The sequence below is a fragment of the Chenopodium quinoa genome, unplaced genomic scaffold (genome assembly GCF_001683475.1).
Source record: "Chenopodium quinoa cultivar QQ74 unplaced genomic scaffold, ASM168347v1, whole genome shotgun sequence".
NCBI classification, from domain to species: domain Eukaryota; kingdom Viridiplantae; phylum Streptophyta; class Magnoliopsida; order Caryophyllales; family Amaranthaceae; genus Chenopodium; species Chenopodium quinoa.
Window position 1 is genome coordinate 6,982,319 of NW_018743252.1, and position 11,539 is coordinate 6,993,857.

The window sequence follows — 11,539 nt, forward strand, 5'->3', positions numbered from 1 at the left end:
GTAAACACAACACAAAACAAGATTGCAATGATGAATGTGCAAATAAGGCTATTATGCTGGAGTTCCCGGCAAGGATAACAAATTCGAGTGCTTAGAAGTGTCAAAATAATTAATGCTTGAGTCCACTAAAGGGAATGAGCATCAAAGGAAAACGTAGTCTCGCCCAAGGCCAGGTTGGCAACCTCTTGGTTTTCTAAGGGAATGAGTAAGTTGATTTCTAATTTCATCAATTGATTCTTTTTTTTTTTTTTTTTTTTGTGAATTTTTGATCAAATTTGCATTACTTGTCTCTTGAACTTATGTGAAATCTGTTTTGTGTAATTGTGTTTTGTGTAATATGTTTATGTGATTATGTCATTATGTTCGGTAATTTATTTTTTTTACATACTTGATTATCGATTGTGACCCACCAGTCGGAAATTCCTGGGTCCGCCACTGACGAGAATGTACAAGGAGTCCTAGTGTCAATGGCTCTCTAGAGTGATTATCATGGGTCAGGTCGGGCTTTGCCCAAAAAATCGGTCCATTTCGAGTCAAGCCTTCAAGCCAAAAAAATCATGCCCAAACCCACTATTTTGAAGGAAAAAAAAAAAAAAAAAAAAAAAAAAAGAGGAGCTTTTCGATTCAAAATCGATCTGAGCCAAAAAATTTAAATGAAAATGAATTTTTTGAGTTGCCCAAACCCGTTTTTTTTTTTTGATTGGGTCGGCCTTGAACTCCGGGCCCAAAAATTCTACCCAAACCTAGGGTTTTTTCAAGTCAGGCTTCGCATGATCAAGTGCTTGGTCGAGCGCTTCGTCAACAAATTCGTATTCCAAATTTGTCCGTTCTTCGTAAAACGACTATAACTTTCTCGTTTCTAATCGAAATTAAGCATATGACCAGTCTTTGAAAAGCTTTTAAAACTAGATATCATCTCCAACTTGAATCACTTCATGATCACTTATTTGAAGTCAGCCCTATGCCATTTCACTAGATTTCAAGTTACAAATAGCACTTAGAAAAGGTTATGACTTGAGTACTGCACAAAGGTAATTGCAAGGATTTCAAGACAAATAAAAAAAATTAAAAAAAAAAAGGTAGCCATATGATAAAGAAGAAAAGCATGAGAACAACACCATGAATCCGTCATTAAAGTGGGGGAACAGGGGCAAGTAGTTTGGAACGCAAAAAATGAGATAAAAAACATAACATACTAGAGAATGACAAAGTTGTCCGCAACTCTACGATTCCTTTAAGCTGCACAATTTAATTTCCCTTATTGACATAAGCAAAAATTTGTAAGAAATATGTAATTTCATGATACCCTGATGATCTTAATTGTATGATAACAATTGAATGCCCCTTAATAGACATAGCAGCACAGGAGTAAAGAACCACTGAGGTACAAGGACTTGGAATACAGAGATAAAGAGAACTTCACATTTTAGAGGATGACAAATTCGTCCATAGTGACATTATTTAACTTTATAGTCTGCGAAAGGCTTCAACTAGAAATAATTCTGACCCATTCGTACAAATGCTTAGTATCTTAGGATTTCTGGAGAACAGCAGAACAGCAGAACACGTAATCACATAGGCAAGAGATGAACCAAATCGACCAAATGCTCAATCTCTTACGATTTCTGGTGAACACATAGTCGTGTAGACTAGAGATGATCCAATGCAGACACCTGTACTATTTTAGTTTCAGTATTTTTAAAATATGTCTGAAAAACTACCACTCTACCTACATTACTCTGGTCTCTGGCTTATATCTATACCCTTCATATACATACAGTTCATCTGCAACAGATTAACTGAACTCCTGAAGTGCAATAGTACTAACATCCACAAAACTGATAAATAACCTGAAGTGCATGAAATCTCAAGCATATATACCTCTAGGATGTTTCGATTTCTAAATTTCTAATGAGTTAAGATCAAGGACAGTTTCATATTCTAGTTATGGCCATTGCACTATTTCTGTATCTAAAAATCACATATATTATAAGCCAATCAATTTCTGATGTAACTAAATGAAGGTTTTCACTTGCTATCAGATGTTTAAATTCTTCAAACAAAAAAAAAAAAAATCAAGCAGTAAGTGAAATGTGTATTAGTGCTCTTAGAACTCATTTCCAAATTCATAAACTATATACGGAAATGCATATAATCTCTGGTACATACCTCTTGATGCTTCGATTTTACATATAATGAAGTTATGAAGTATTGGATTTGAATCAAAGATACAGCTTCCTTATCATCTCCCCACTGCTTGATTCAGAGCACTTAAAGAGCATCAGGGAAACTTATAACTCTCAGTCAATCAAATTCTGATGTAACTAAACAGAATTTTTCAATTGCTATCAAACCCTTCTGAATTTGTTTAAGCAACAAGTAAAATGTGTACAAAAACACTCTTAGAACTCATTACCAATACCATGAATCCATGATTTAATGTGAGGATAAGGGGCAAGTAATTTGGAACGCACAAACAATGAGATCAAGGGAGCTTCACATTCTGGAGATTGAAACATTATCTAAGGTTCCATTGATAAGCTGCAAATTCAAGCATTCTACAGAAGGTTTACTTAAGAAACAAATCTATTACCTACTCAATCATAGACATCATCCAGTGAAGACATCTCCACTTATTACTCGGCTCCAAAAACATTATGCTGGCTTTTTATCAAATAAGCTACACATTGACAAATTGACATATACACTGCAATTCATCTGCAACTAATAGTCGAAGTATCAGCAACCAAGAACTAATTATAACCAAGATGCATAAAACCTCTTAACCTCAGGCATGCCTCTAAATCGTTCGATTTCAAACGTAATACAAAGTACTAGAATTGGATTGAACCAGAGATATGATTTCATTAACATCTCTACATTGCTTAATTCTGAGCATCAAAGAATCTTATACTTCGTGGCTTCAAACAATGAAACTCTTATGTAAGTAAATGAAAATCTTCACTCACTTTTAATCCTTTTAAATCTGTTTAAGCAGTAAATGAAATCATACAAAAAATACTATTGAAATCCATCATCAACACATAATCCAACTTCACAAAAATTACAAGGAAAAATGATCATTTCCAAATTCAAATCAGTAAATTAACCCAGCAACCAAACCCAATACTAGAATACAACTGATCAAATAAATCGTATGCATTATATCTATATGAAAGCACTGACAAATTAATTGATTAAATGTTTTTTCTTAAACAAATTGATTAATTGCTTCTTAAACAAACTAATTGACAAATTGCGTCAGATTTCTTCAAACATTCAAAATAAACAAAAACAATAATAACAAAAATGGGCAATAAACAAAAATCCTAATTATCATCGATAAACAAAAACAATAATAACAAAAATGGGAAAAACTGATAGAAACTAAAACCACAATTTCATTCATTAACCCAAAAATAGTGACAATACCACCAAAACATTTACATCAACATTAAACCCTAATTATCATCAATTTAACTCTAAAAACTAATCCCCAAAATCAACCAAACCTAAACCCTATCCCTAACCTCCGAAACCGTAGAGAGTACGACCTTGCCTCTTAAGAGCATAAACAACATCCATAGCAGTAACAGTCTTCCTCCTCGCATGCTCAGTGTAAGTAACAGCATCACGAATCACATTCTCTAGAAAGATCTTGAGAACACCGCGAGTTTCCTCATAGATAAGACCACTAATACGCTTCACACCACCTCTTCGAGCCAAACGACGAATAGCAGGCTTAGTGATACCTTGAATGTTATCACGAAGCACCTTTCTGTGACGCTTTGCACCGCCCTTTCCTAGCCCTTTGCCTCCCTTTCCTCGGCCCGACATTGTTGAGCGTTGCGGAGGTTGAAGATGAAGAAGATTGAAAGATTCAGAGGAGAGAGAAAATGAAGGGAAATTGATAGTGTTGAAATGGGGAAATGAAGTGGGGTTTTTTATAGGGAGAGAGAAAGAAGGGGGGATTTATTTGGGCGGTTGATTTGAGTTGTATTGGACGGGTGAAGATTGTGATCCGTGTGTGTTGTGAAAGGAAGATGTTGACCGTAGATTGTTTTTAATCAATGGTTGAGAGTAGATGATTTTTGTGTGTTGGATTGAAGTTTCCCTCCCAAAAATTTCATCTTACCGCTGTTTTTATTATACCAGATTACCAGTTTCATGTTACCGCTGTTTTTATTTATTCTACTTAGGGCTGCACATAACTAATTGAAAGTCCAAATACTCAATTCACATTCGATCTAAAAATTACACAAAATTTCGGATTTTTTACGAAAATAAGCTTAATTGGCAAACAATTTACCAATCTAGACGCGTGGCCAAACTATTTACGAAACTGAGTTTCTGAGGTAAAACGCTGACTCGGTCAGCGTTTTACCTTGGTTATTATTTTTTTTAAAAAAAAATCGTATTTTGTGAGATACAAAATTTTAAAAAAAATAGAAATACAGTAAAACGCTTATGCATAACAGGAGAAAAACGCTGACTGAGGCAGCGTTTTATTCCTTAGCATGTCAGCGTTTTATCTGCTGGCTGAAGCCGGCAACAGCAGGCCTCCAACAGCAGCCCCAGCGGCCCCCTTCCACATCCACCACCCTCTCCACATCCACCAACACCACCACCCTCCTCCACATGCACCACCACCACCACCCTCCTCCTCCACATCCACCACCTCCACCACCCTCCTCCTTCACATGCACCACCACCACCACCCTCCTCCACATCCACCACCACCACCACCCTCCTCCTCCACATCCACCACCACCACCACCCTCCTCCTCCACATCCACCACCTCCACCACCCTCCTCCTCCACATCCACCACCCTCCTCCTCCACATCCTCCACCACCACCACCACCCTCCTCCTCCACATCCACCACCTCCACCACCCTCCTCCTCCACATCCTCCACCACCACCCTCCTCCTCCACATCCACCACCACCACATCCACAATTTATTTTGAACGAAATGAGTCAAATGTGGACAATAAGGAATTTGAAATTCAAACAAGACATAAATTCATTCAAATAATTATTAAAATAATAATGTAATGTAAGTGTTATGTACAACAAACTAGAGAAGGTCATTACAGCAAATAAATCAGATAATTCTATCCTATTCTGACTTATCAATTTGGTGTAACAGCTCTCTATCCTGTATGTCCACTCTCGGCCTTTGACGACGGCTGTAGTGACGAACCCCGGTAAATGGGTTCGGGCGTACTAGCGGAGTCAGCTGGCTGGACGATGGGTCATCAGGATGACGTAGGGGCGCGGAACTGCGAATGTTGTACTCCTCTGCGCCCGTGAATGACGCAGGATCACCCCCACAGCTACTCTGGCCAGCCTCGAACTGTGAGTGACTAGAGTGGCCGCCATGATCGTCCCGGGGGTGGACGAGATAGGCGTGACCATATCTCTGCAAGGTAGCCATGCCCATATCTCGCACCCGCTCGACATGTGCTCTGGGCGGCTCAGGTATGCCTGGAAGGACGTCCGACAGTGCGTCAACCATCGCTGTCATATCCAACGCCTGCAGTAATTATGGATGAGTTAGTTAAATGATATACAAATTTAAAATTGATAAAAATAAGTTAATCAAATACACTTACATATCCCCTGATCACGTTAAAGGATGGATGGTAATGTGCGGATGGAGGTGTGTAGCTGGGGTTGATGAAACGTCGTGTAATCCGCATGTACCACTCCATGTATGGATCGTATGGATCCATAACGCCGTGGATGGGGTCACCAGTGACGACGAACTCTAACCGTCGATGCCATAAGTCAATGTACTGGGCATGCTCCGTCCGCCAGTTCCTGTCGCTCTTTCCCCGACGGTCAATGCGTTGCAGCCGGGCACTAGTGTCACACTGCTGGGGGACAGTCTGGCGTAGTCCAAACTGTCGCATGACTCGATCCGGTAGGTGACCCTCGACGACCTAAAAACAGATCAGGGGGACCCTAGAACGCCACTGCGCCTGATGATCTAGCAGATGTGGAGGTATGGCAGCAACTAAATCAGCTTCATACGGGTCCCATTACATACAAGCGATAACAAAATACAGAATTTCAAATCTCATACTTCAATCTAAAAATCCAACTGTTACAATCATTTGAAATGTAGAAATACAATCACCGTACTATTCTACTACATCACTCTAGATAACAGAAAAAAAAACTTAGTGCCCGGTCGATCTAGAGGGACACGATCTCTTGTTGTGACCCTGCTGGTGACAGAGGCCGCATTTGCTCGCGGGATGGTAGGTCTCATCCATTTCATTGCGTATGCGCCTTGACTTAGGGTGACCTTGTCCTCGTACCATGCTGTTGTCGGGAATGAGTTTAGGCCCTCCATTACTCTCTCCATGCCGTCTCATAAGGGATAGGCCAGAATTGGGGAGTGTATGTGTTTGCGTAGGCCTCTGATTGCAGTACCCGGTCCACCCATGGCCGCTCTGATATCGAATACTTCGCACAAACTGCTAGAACATGAGAACATGGGAGGTGGAAGATCCGTGGTTTATTGCATGTGCACGTTCTTAACTGAAAGTTAACAGTATGTCTATTGCCTCCTTTTCTACCAATTCTATCTCCCCTCTTTGTTTCAACTTGATATATATGCAGTCGACGGTTATACGCTTCCACTTTGTGATATCTGGCCTTTGCAATGTTTTTCTCCATAATGGAAGTGACTTTGGGGGGGTATGCAAGTCCCTGTTCAGATCTAGCCTGAGATAATTCCCTTCTATCAGTGAAATACTTATTAACTCTGTGGAATGTTAATTCAACAAGGGACATGATAGGTAGAAATCGAGCACCCTTCAACACATTGTTAAATGTTTCTAAGAAGTTCGTAGTACATATCCAATATCTGCGACCAGCATCGTGAAACAAAGACCACATAGGCAAGGGCACTTGGACAATATACTGTATGGCCTTGGTACATGCCTGACCGATCAAACTCATATCAGCTACCAGTTTTCTTTCCTGCCTTTGGTACGCAGCAGCTTTGAACATATCTCTCATGTCGTTTCTTCGCACGTGAGTCTTCAAGTTAGAAGCCAAGTGCCGAACACAAAACCTGTGATAGGCTCACGGCTCGGTGAATCCAACGTTAGGGTCATTCATTGCTGCAATGATCCCAGCATGTCGATCAGATATAACACAGAGGCCATCCCGTTGAGTGACATGAACCCGAATGCAGCCCAGAAACCAAGACCAGCTGGAAATGTTTTCCCCTTCGACTAACGCAAATGCAAGCGGAAACACTTGGAAGTTTGCATCCACACTTGTAGCAACCAACAATGTTCCTTTAAATTTCCCGTACAAATGCGTCCCATCGATACAGATGACAGACATACAATGTTTAAAACCTTCAACACAAGGGCCGAAGGCCCAAAATACTCGTTCAAACACTTCCATGTTGCTGTAATAAACATCGTCTAACAGAGCTTTGTGTTTCCATACAACAACGGTTCCCGGGTTTGACTGTTTGAGTGCTTCCATGAAGTGCGGAAGTCGGCCATAAGAACTCTCCCAATCTCCAAATACTTCAGCTATGGCTTTCTCCCTAGCATACCATGCTCTTCGATAAGTAACGTCGAACTGAAAATGCTTGGATATGAGTTCCTGTATAAATTCAACTTTCAAGCATGGATCTTTCTGCACAAAAGACTTCACAAAATCGGAAATTATGGATGAATCCAAGTGTGCATGATCTGTAGATAACACTTCAGTGACACAGGTGTCCCGGTGCGGGCCTTTGTATGTGACTATGGTAAAGCCGTCTGAGTGCTCACTTTTTTAGTGCCTCGTAGCGACCAACCACAATTCTTCTTGCACCGCAGATGAAGGACCTTCTCATTCGAGGTCACTGTGGTGTAGAATTGGTTCCTTTGTATAGAATACTTCTTCACCATTTCCTGAAGCAGTTTCTTAGATTCAAAGAACATACCCTTCTCAAACTCCCCCCCTCCCCGATCACAAATGTTGTATGACTACCTGATTCGGCCCAATATTGATCAACCTCATAATTCTCATTTACTTGACTTAACCAAGGAATAGGAGTTCTAACCATGGCCTCCCCACCTTCCATGTCTGTAGAATCAACATCCATGTTATCCAGTCCATGTTCCTCCTCTTCTCTCTCAGCCTCATCATTTGTTTCCCGGAGCACATCATACAGAGACAACTCGTTATTCACCATATGTTGTAGATTTTCAAGATGATTCACCAATGGTTGAGACGGTGATGTATGATCATCGTGCTGCGTAGGTGAATAACTTTGGAGTTGCATGGGAGAAGATATAACTGTGTTCGATGTCGAAGGCCCAAATTGGCCAAACATTGTCGTAGATGTTCCACCATATACAGGTGAAGCTATATGTGAACTCAACGGCATCTGGAACCGATCGTCATGAAGCAGTCTGCTGAAGGACCCCATCCCATATTCAGTTGATGTAATGTCTTGTGAGGACATTCGGAAGGACTCTGTGTAACCGGAAAAACAGGTAGCTTGTTGATCTGGTCGAGTACTTTGTTGCGTACACGTAGACACTATTTCTACATATATCTCATGAGGATAACCCCTCATTAAAACAGCGCTCCTCAAAGCTTTCAAATGTCTATCGTTAGAACAAGGTAACACTTGAATCGCATTATTAGTCTCAAACCTTATTTGAATGTTAAGTTGTACATTCATTGGGTTTAAGCCAATAATTCTATGAACCTCGTTCATCAGATCGTTGAAAGTCATGTCTGGTCCAAGTGGCAATGGTTCCATATTTCCACCACTATACTGGACATTCGGTCCATCAGACACAAATTCACCCCCCCATCGGCATAACAAAGTTGCGTTTTGTGCAGCCATATTCTATACAACAACCAAAAACACATCTTAATTGCATGCAATCTCCACCAATTCGCACAATAACAACCAAGAAATTCACACTATAAACATAATTAACCATCATTGTTCCAATTCACATAACAACCAAAACAAAGTACACAACGAACATATTCACACTATAACAACCAACATATTCTACATAACATAATTTTTGTAATTAAACAACAATGTAGGCTATTTTATCAAATTAAAACAACAATTTCATCAATAATATCAACAATTCCATCAACATTTTCAACATTTTTATCAAACATTTCCACAATTTCATCATAAACTTTCTTACTAAACTAACATCAATTTAGGGCTTTTATACTAAACTATTATCAAATTACAACAAACTAACTTAGAATTATAAACATAATTATCAATTTACATCAAACTAACTTAGAATAATCAACAACATTATCAAATTAAAACAATGTAGTATATAATTATCAAACTAACCTAGGTTTTAAAATTTTAAAAACAAAGAGAAGTACCAACAATGTCATTAAATGAAGAGGAGAGTTTGAGAGAGAGTACCAACAAGGCGGCGACGGCGGCGGCAGCACACTTTCCGGCGGCGGCGACGGCGAGTACAACGAGGGAATATCCGTTTTAGAGAGTTTGAGAGAGTTTGAAGTAGAGTGAATGATGTGATGTCGCGGTTTTCTGTGGCAATATACCAGCAAAAACCGCTGCCTCAGGCAGCGTCTTTTCCTTGTTAATGAAACGCTGCCTCAGGCAGCGTTTTAGGACCTACCTAAAAACGCTGCCTGAGTCAGCGTTTCATTGTATTTCATGTTTTTTTTTTAATTTGGCATTTTAAAATACGAAATTTTTAAAAAAAATAAATAAAAAGGGGTAAAACGCTGACCGAGTCAGCGTTTTACCTCTAAAGCTCAGTTTCGTAAATAGTTTTGCCACGCGTCTATTTTCGTAAATTGTTTTTCAATTTGGCTCAGTTTCGTAAAAAATCCCAAAATTTCTAAGGAAATACAAGTTACTCAACTTGAGTAACAAAATTTGTTACTTAAAGGGACATTAACGTCTTTTCACATATTTTGTTGGGTATAAAATTGTCATTTACATACTTTTGGATGGGTTAGCTATGTTAACAGTAAAGGTTGTACTTGAGGTTGGCTAGGAACCCTTCATCAATGGAGATTATATCAAAAGCTTCAATGGAAATTTCAATAGCTAAAGAAATTACTTCAATGGAGGAACAACACTCCTACCTTTAAGGGTTGACCATGCCCTGTTATTAATCTTTATGTTCTAGGGTTTTCGTTTTGGCCGGAAATGGTGATGGACATCGGGAATGGCGGAAGCGATGGTCGGGTCGATGGAAGTTGGTTGAGTTCGTGAGGATGAAGATGGTGGTAATTGACATCGACATGAAGATGGATGAGGTCGTGAGGATGAAGATGATGGTAATCTCGAACTCCTTCAATGCTCAGATCTACAAATTAGCCTTCGATTGATGTCAAATCCTTAGAATCTTAGCCACCCAAAACATGAGAGAGAGAGAGAGCGAGAAATTGACAGTTGCTCTTGTTATCAATGGAGTTAACACCATCCAAAAAGGGGATTGACGTTGTCAAAATCAGCTACTCAATATAAAATGATGAGTCATCAAATAAAAACAATTAAAAATTTAATAAGTTGCTCAATATTTCAAAACTGCCATTTGAGTTGCAAAATATGTTACTCAAATTGAGTAACTAGGGTAGCCTCCTCCAAAATGACCGGCTTACATGAACTTAACGTTAAATCGACACGTTTTCTATTCTTGACTGTACTCACATGTGTGCCAGTGTATAGTTTTTTTTTTTTTTTACTTTTCTTTGAGTTTTAGCGGTTTTTTTCCCAATCTACATATTTTCTCTCTCCTATGTTCATACTAGAGACTACCCGTGCTAAAGCAAAAGATATATTAACTGTATATTATGTATATATCAATGATTTTTTATTACTACGGTATTATTAATTTATTTTTGCAAATATGATTATGAGAGTTATTGAATTTGTTTAGTGTAAGTTATAAAATGCGAAGATGTTATAGGAAGTTATAATAGAAATTGATAGTTTTTTTTTTAGTTAAATAAAAAATATAAAATATAAAAGTAAAGTAAATAGAAATTAAGGATTAATTTAAAAGTTATAAAAATGACTCTTAAATTATTGAATAGATTTTTGTGCATTTTCGCTCTCCTCTCTTCATTTCTTCGTAATTTTTCCTCTCTTGACGAAGAGGATTTTAAACTCTCATTGTGTTTAGAGGTTAGTTTTTGAATTCTTTTTGTTTTAATCGCAAAATTTTTGTTGACTAGTGTTGTAATTGTTTATTGTGTATGGTTTTCATTATGCATGTGTATGGTTAACTCATAATTCTCTACTACTTTTGTTTCAAATTTAGTAGAATTCTTTGTTTTTCTTTCTAATTTATTGTAATCGCAACTATATTATGTTGATTTTTAGATTCTTTATTTTTCTTTGTAATTTGTTCATTTTTAAGGCTTAGTAGTTCATGTTTTAGTTTTTACTAGTTTGATGTATCAATGTTTAGCATTTTTCATTTTTATATGCATTTTACAATTTTAATTTGTTTATGTGCATATATTTGGTTGATTAATTGTTCTTA

At 38.4% G+C, this 11,539-nt stretch overlaps 1 protein-coding gene across 1 annotated transcript; it reads right to left on the reverse strand.

The window, feature by feature from the left end:
- Positions 1 to 3,378: 3,378 nt before the first annotated feature.
- On the reverse strand, positions 3,379 to 3,937 carry LOC110735129 (histone H4). The gene has a single exon (XM_021915281.1). The coding sequence runs from the start codon at positions 3,835 to 3,837 to the stop codon at positions 3,526 to 3,528; it is 312 nt and encodes a 103-aa protein (XP_021770973.1). The 5' UTR covers positions 3,838 to 3,937; the 3' UTR covers positions 3,379 to 3,525.
- Between the last annotated feature and the right edge of the window lie 7,602 nt (positions 3,938 to 11,539).

Bases quoted from the DNA above. Each gene is read 5' to 3' on its own strand.
- LOC110735129 (XM_021915281.1), bottom strand. From the start codon at position 3,837: ATGTCGGGCCGAGGAAAGGGAGGCAAAGGGCTAGGAAAGGGCGGTGCA.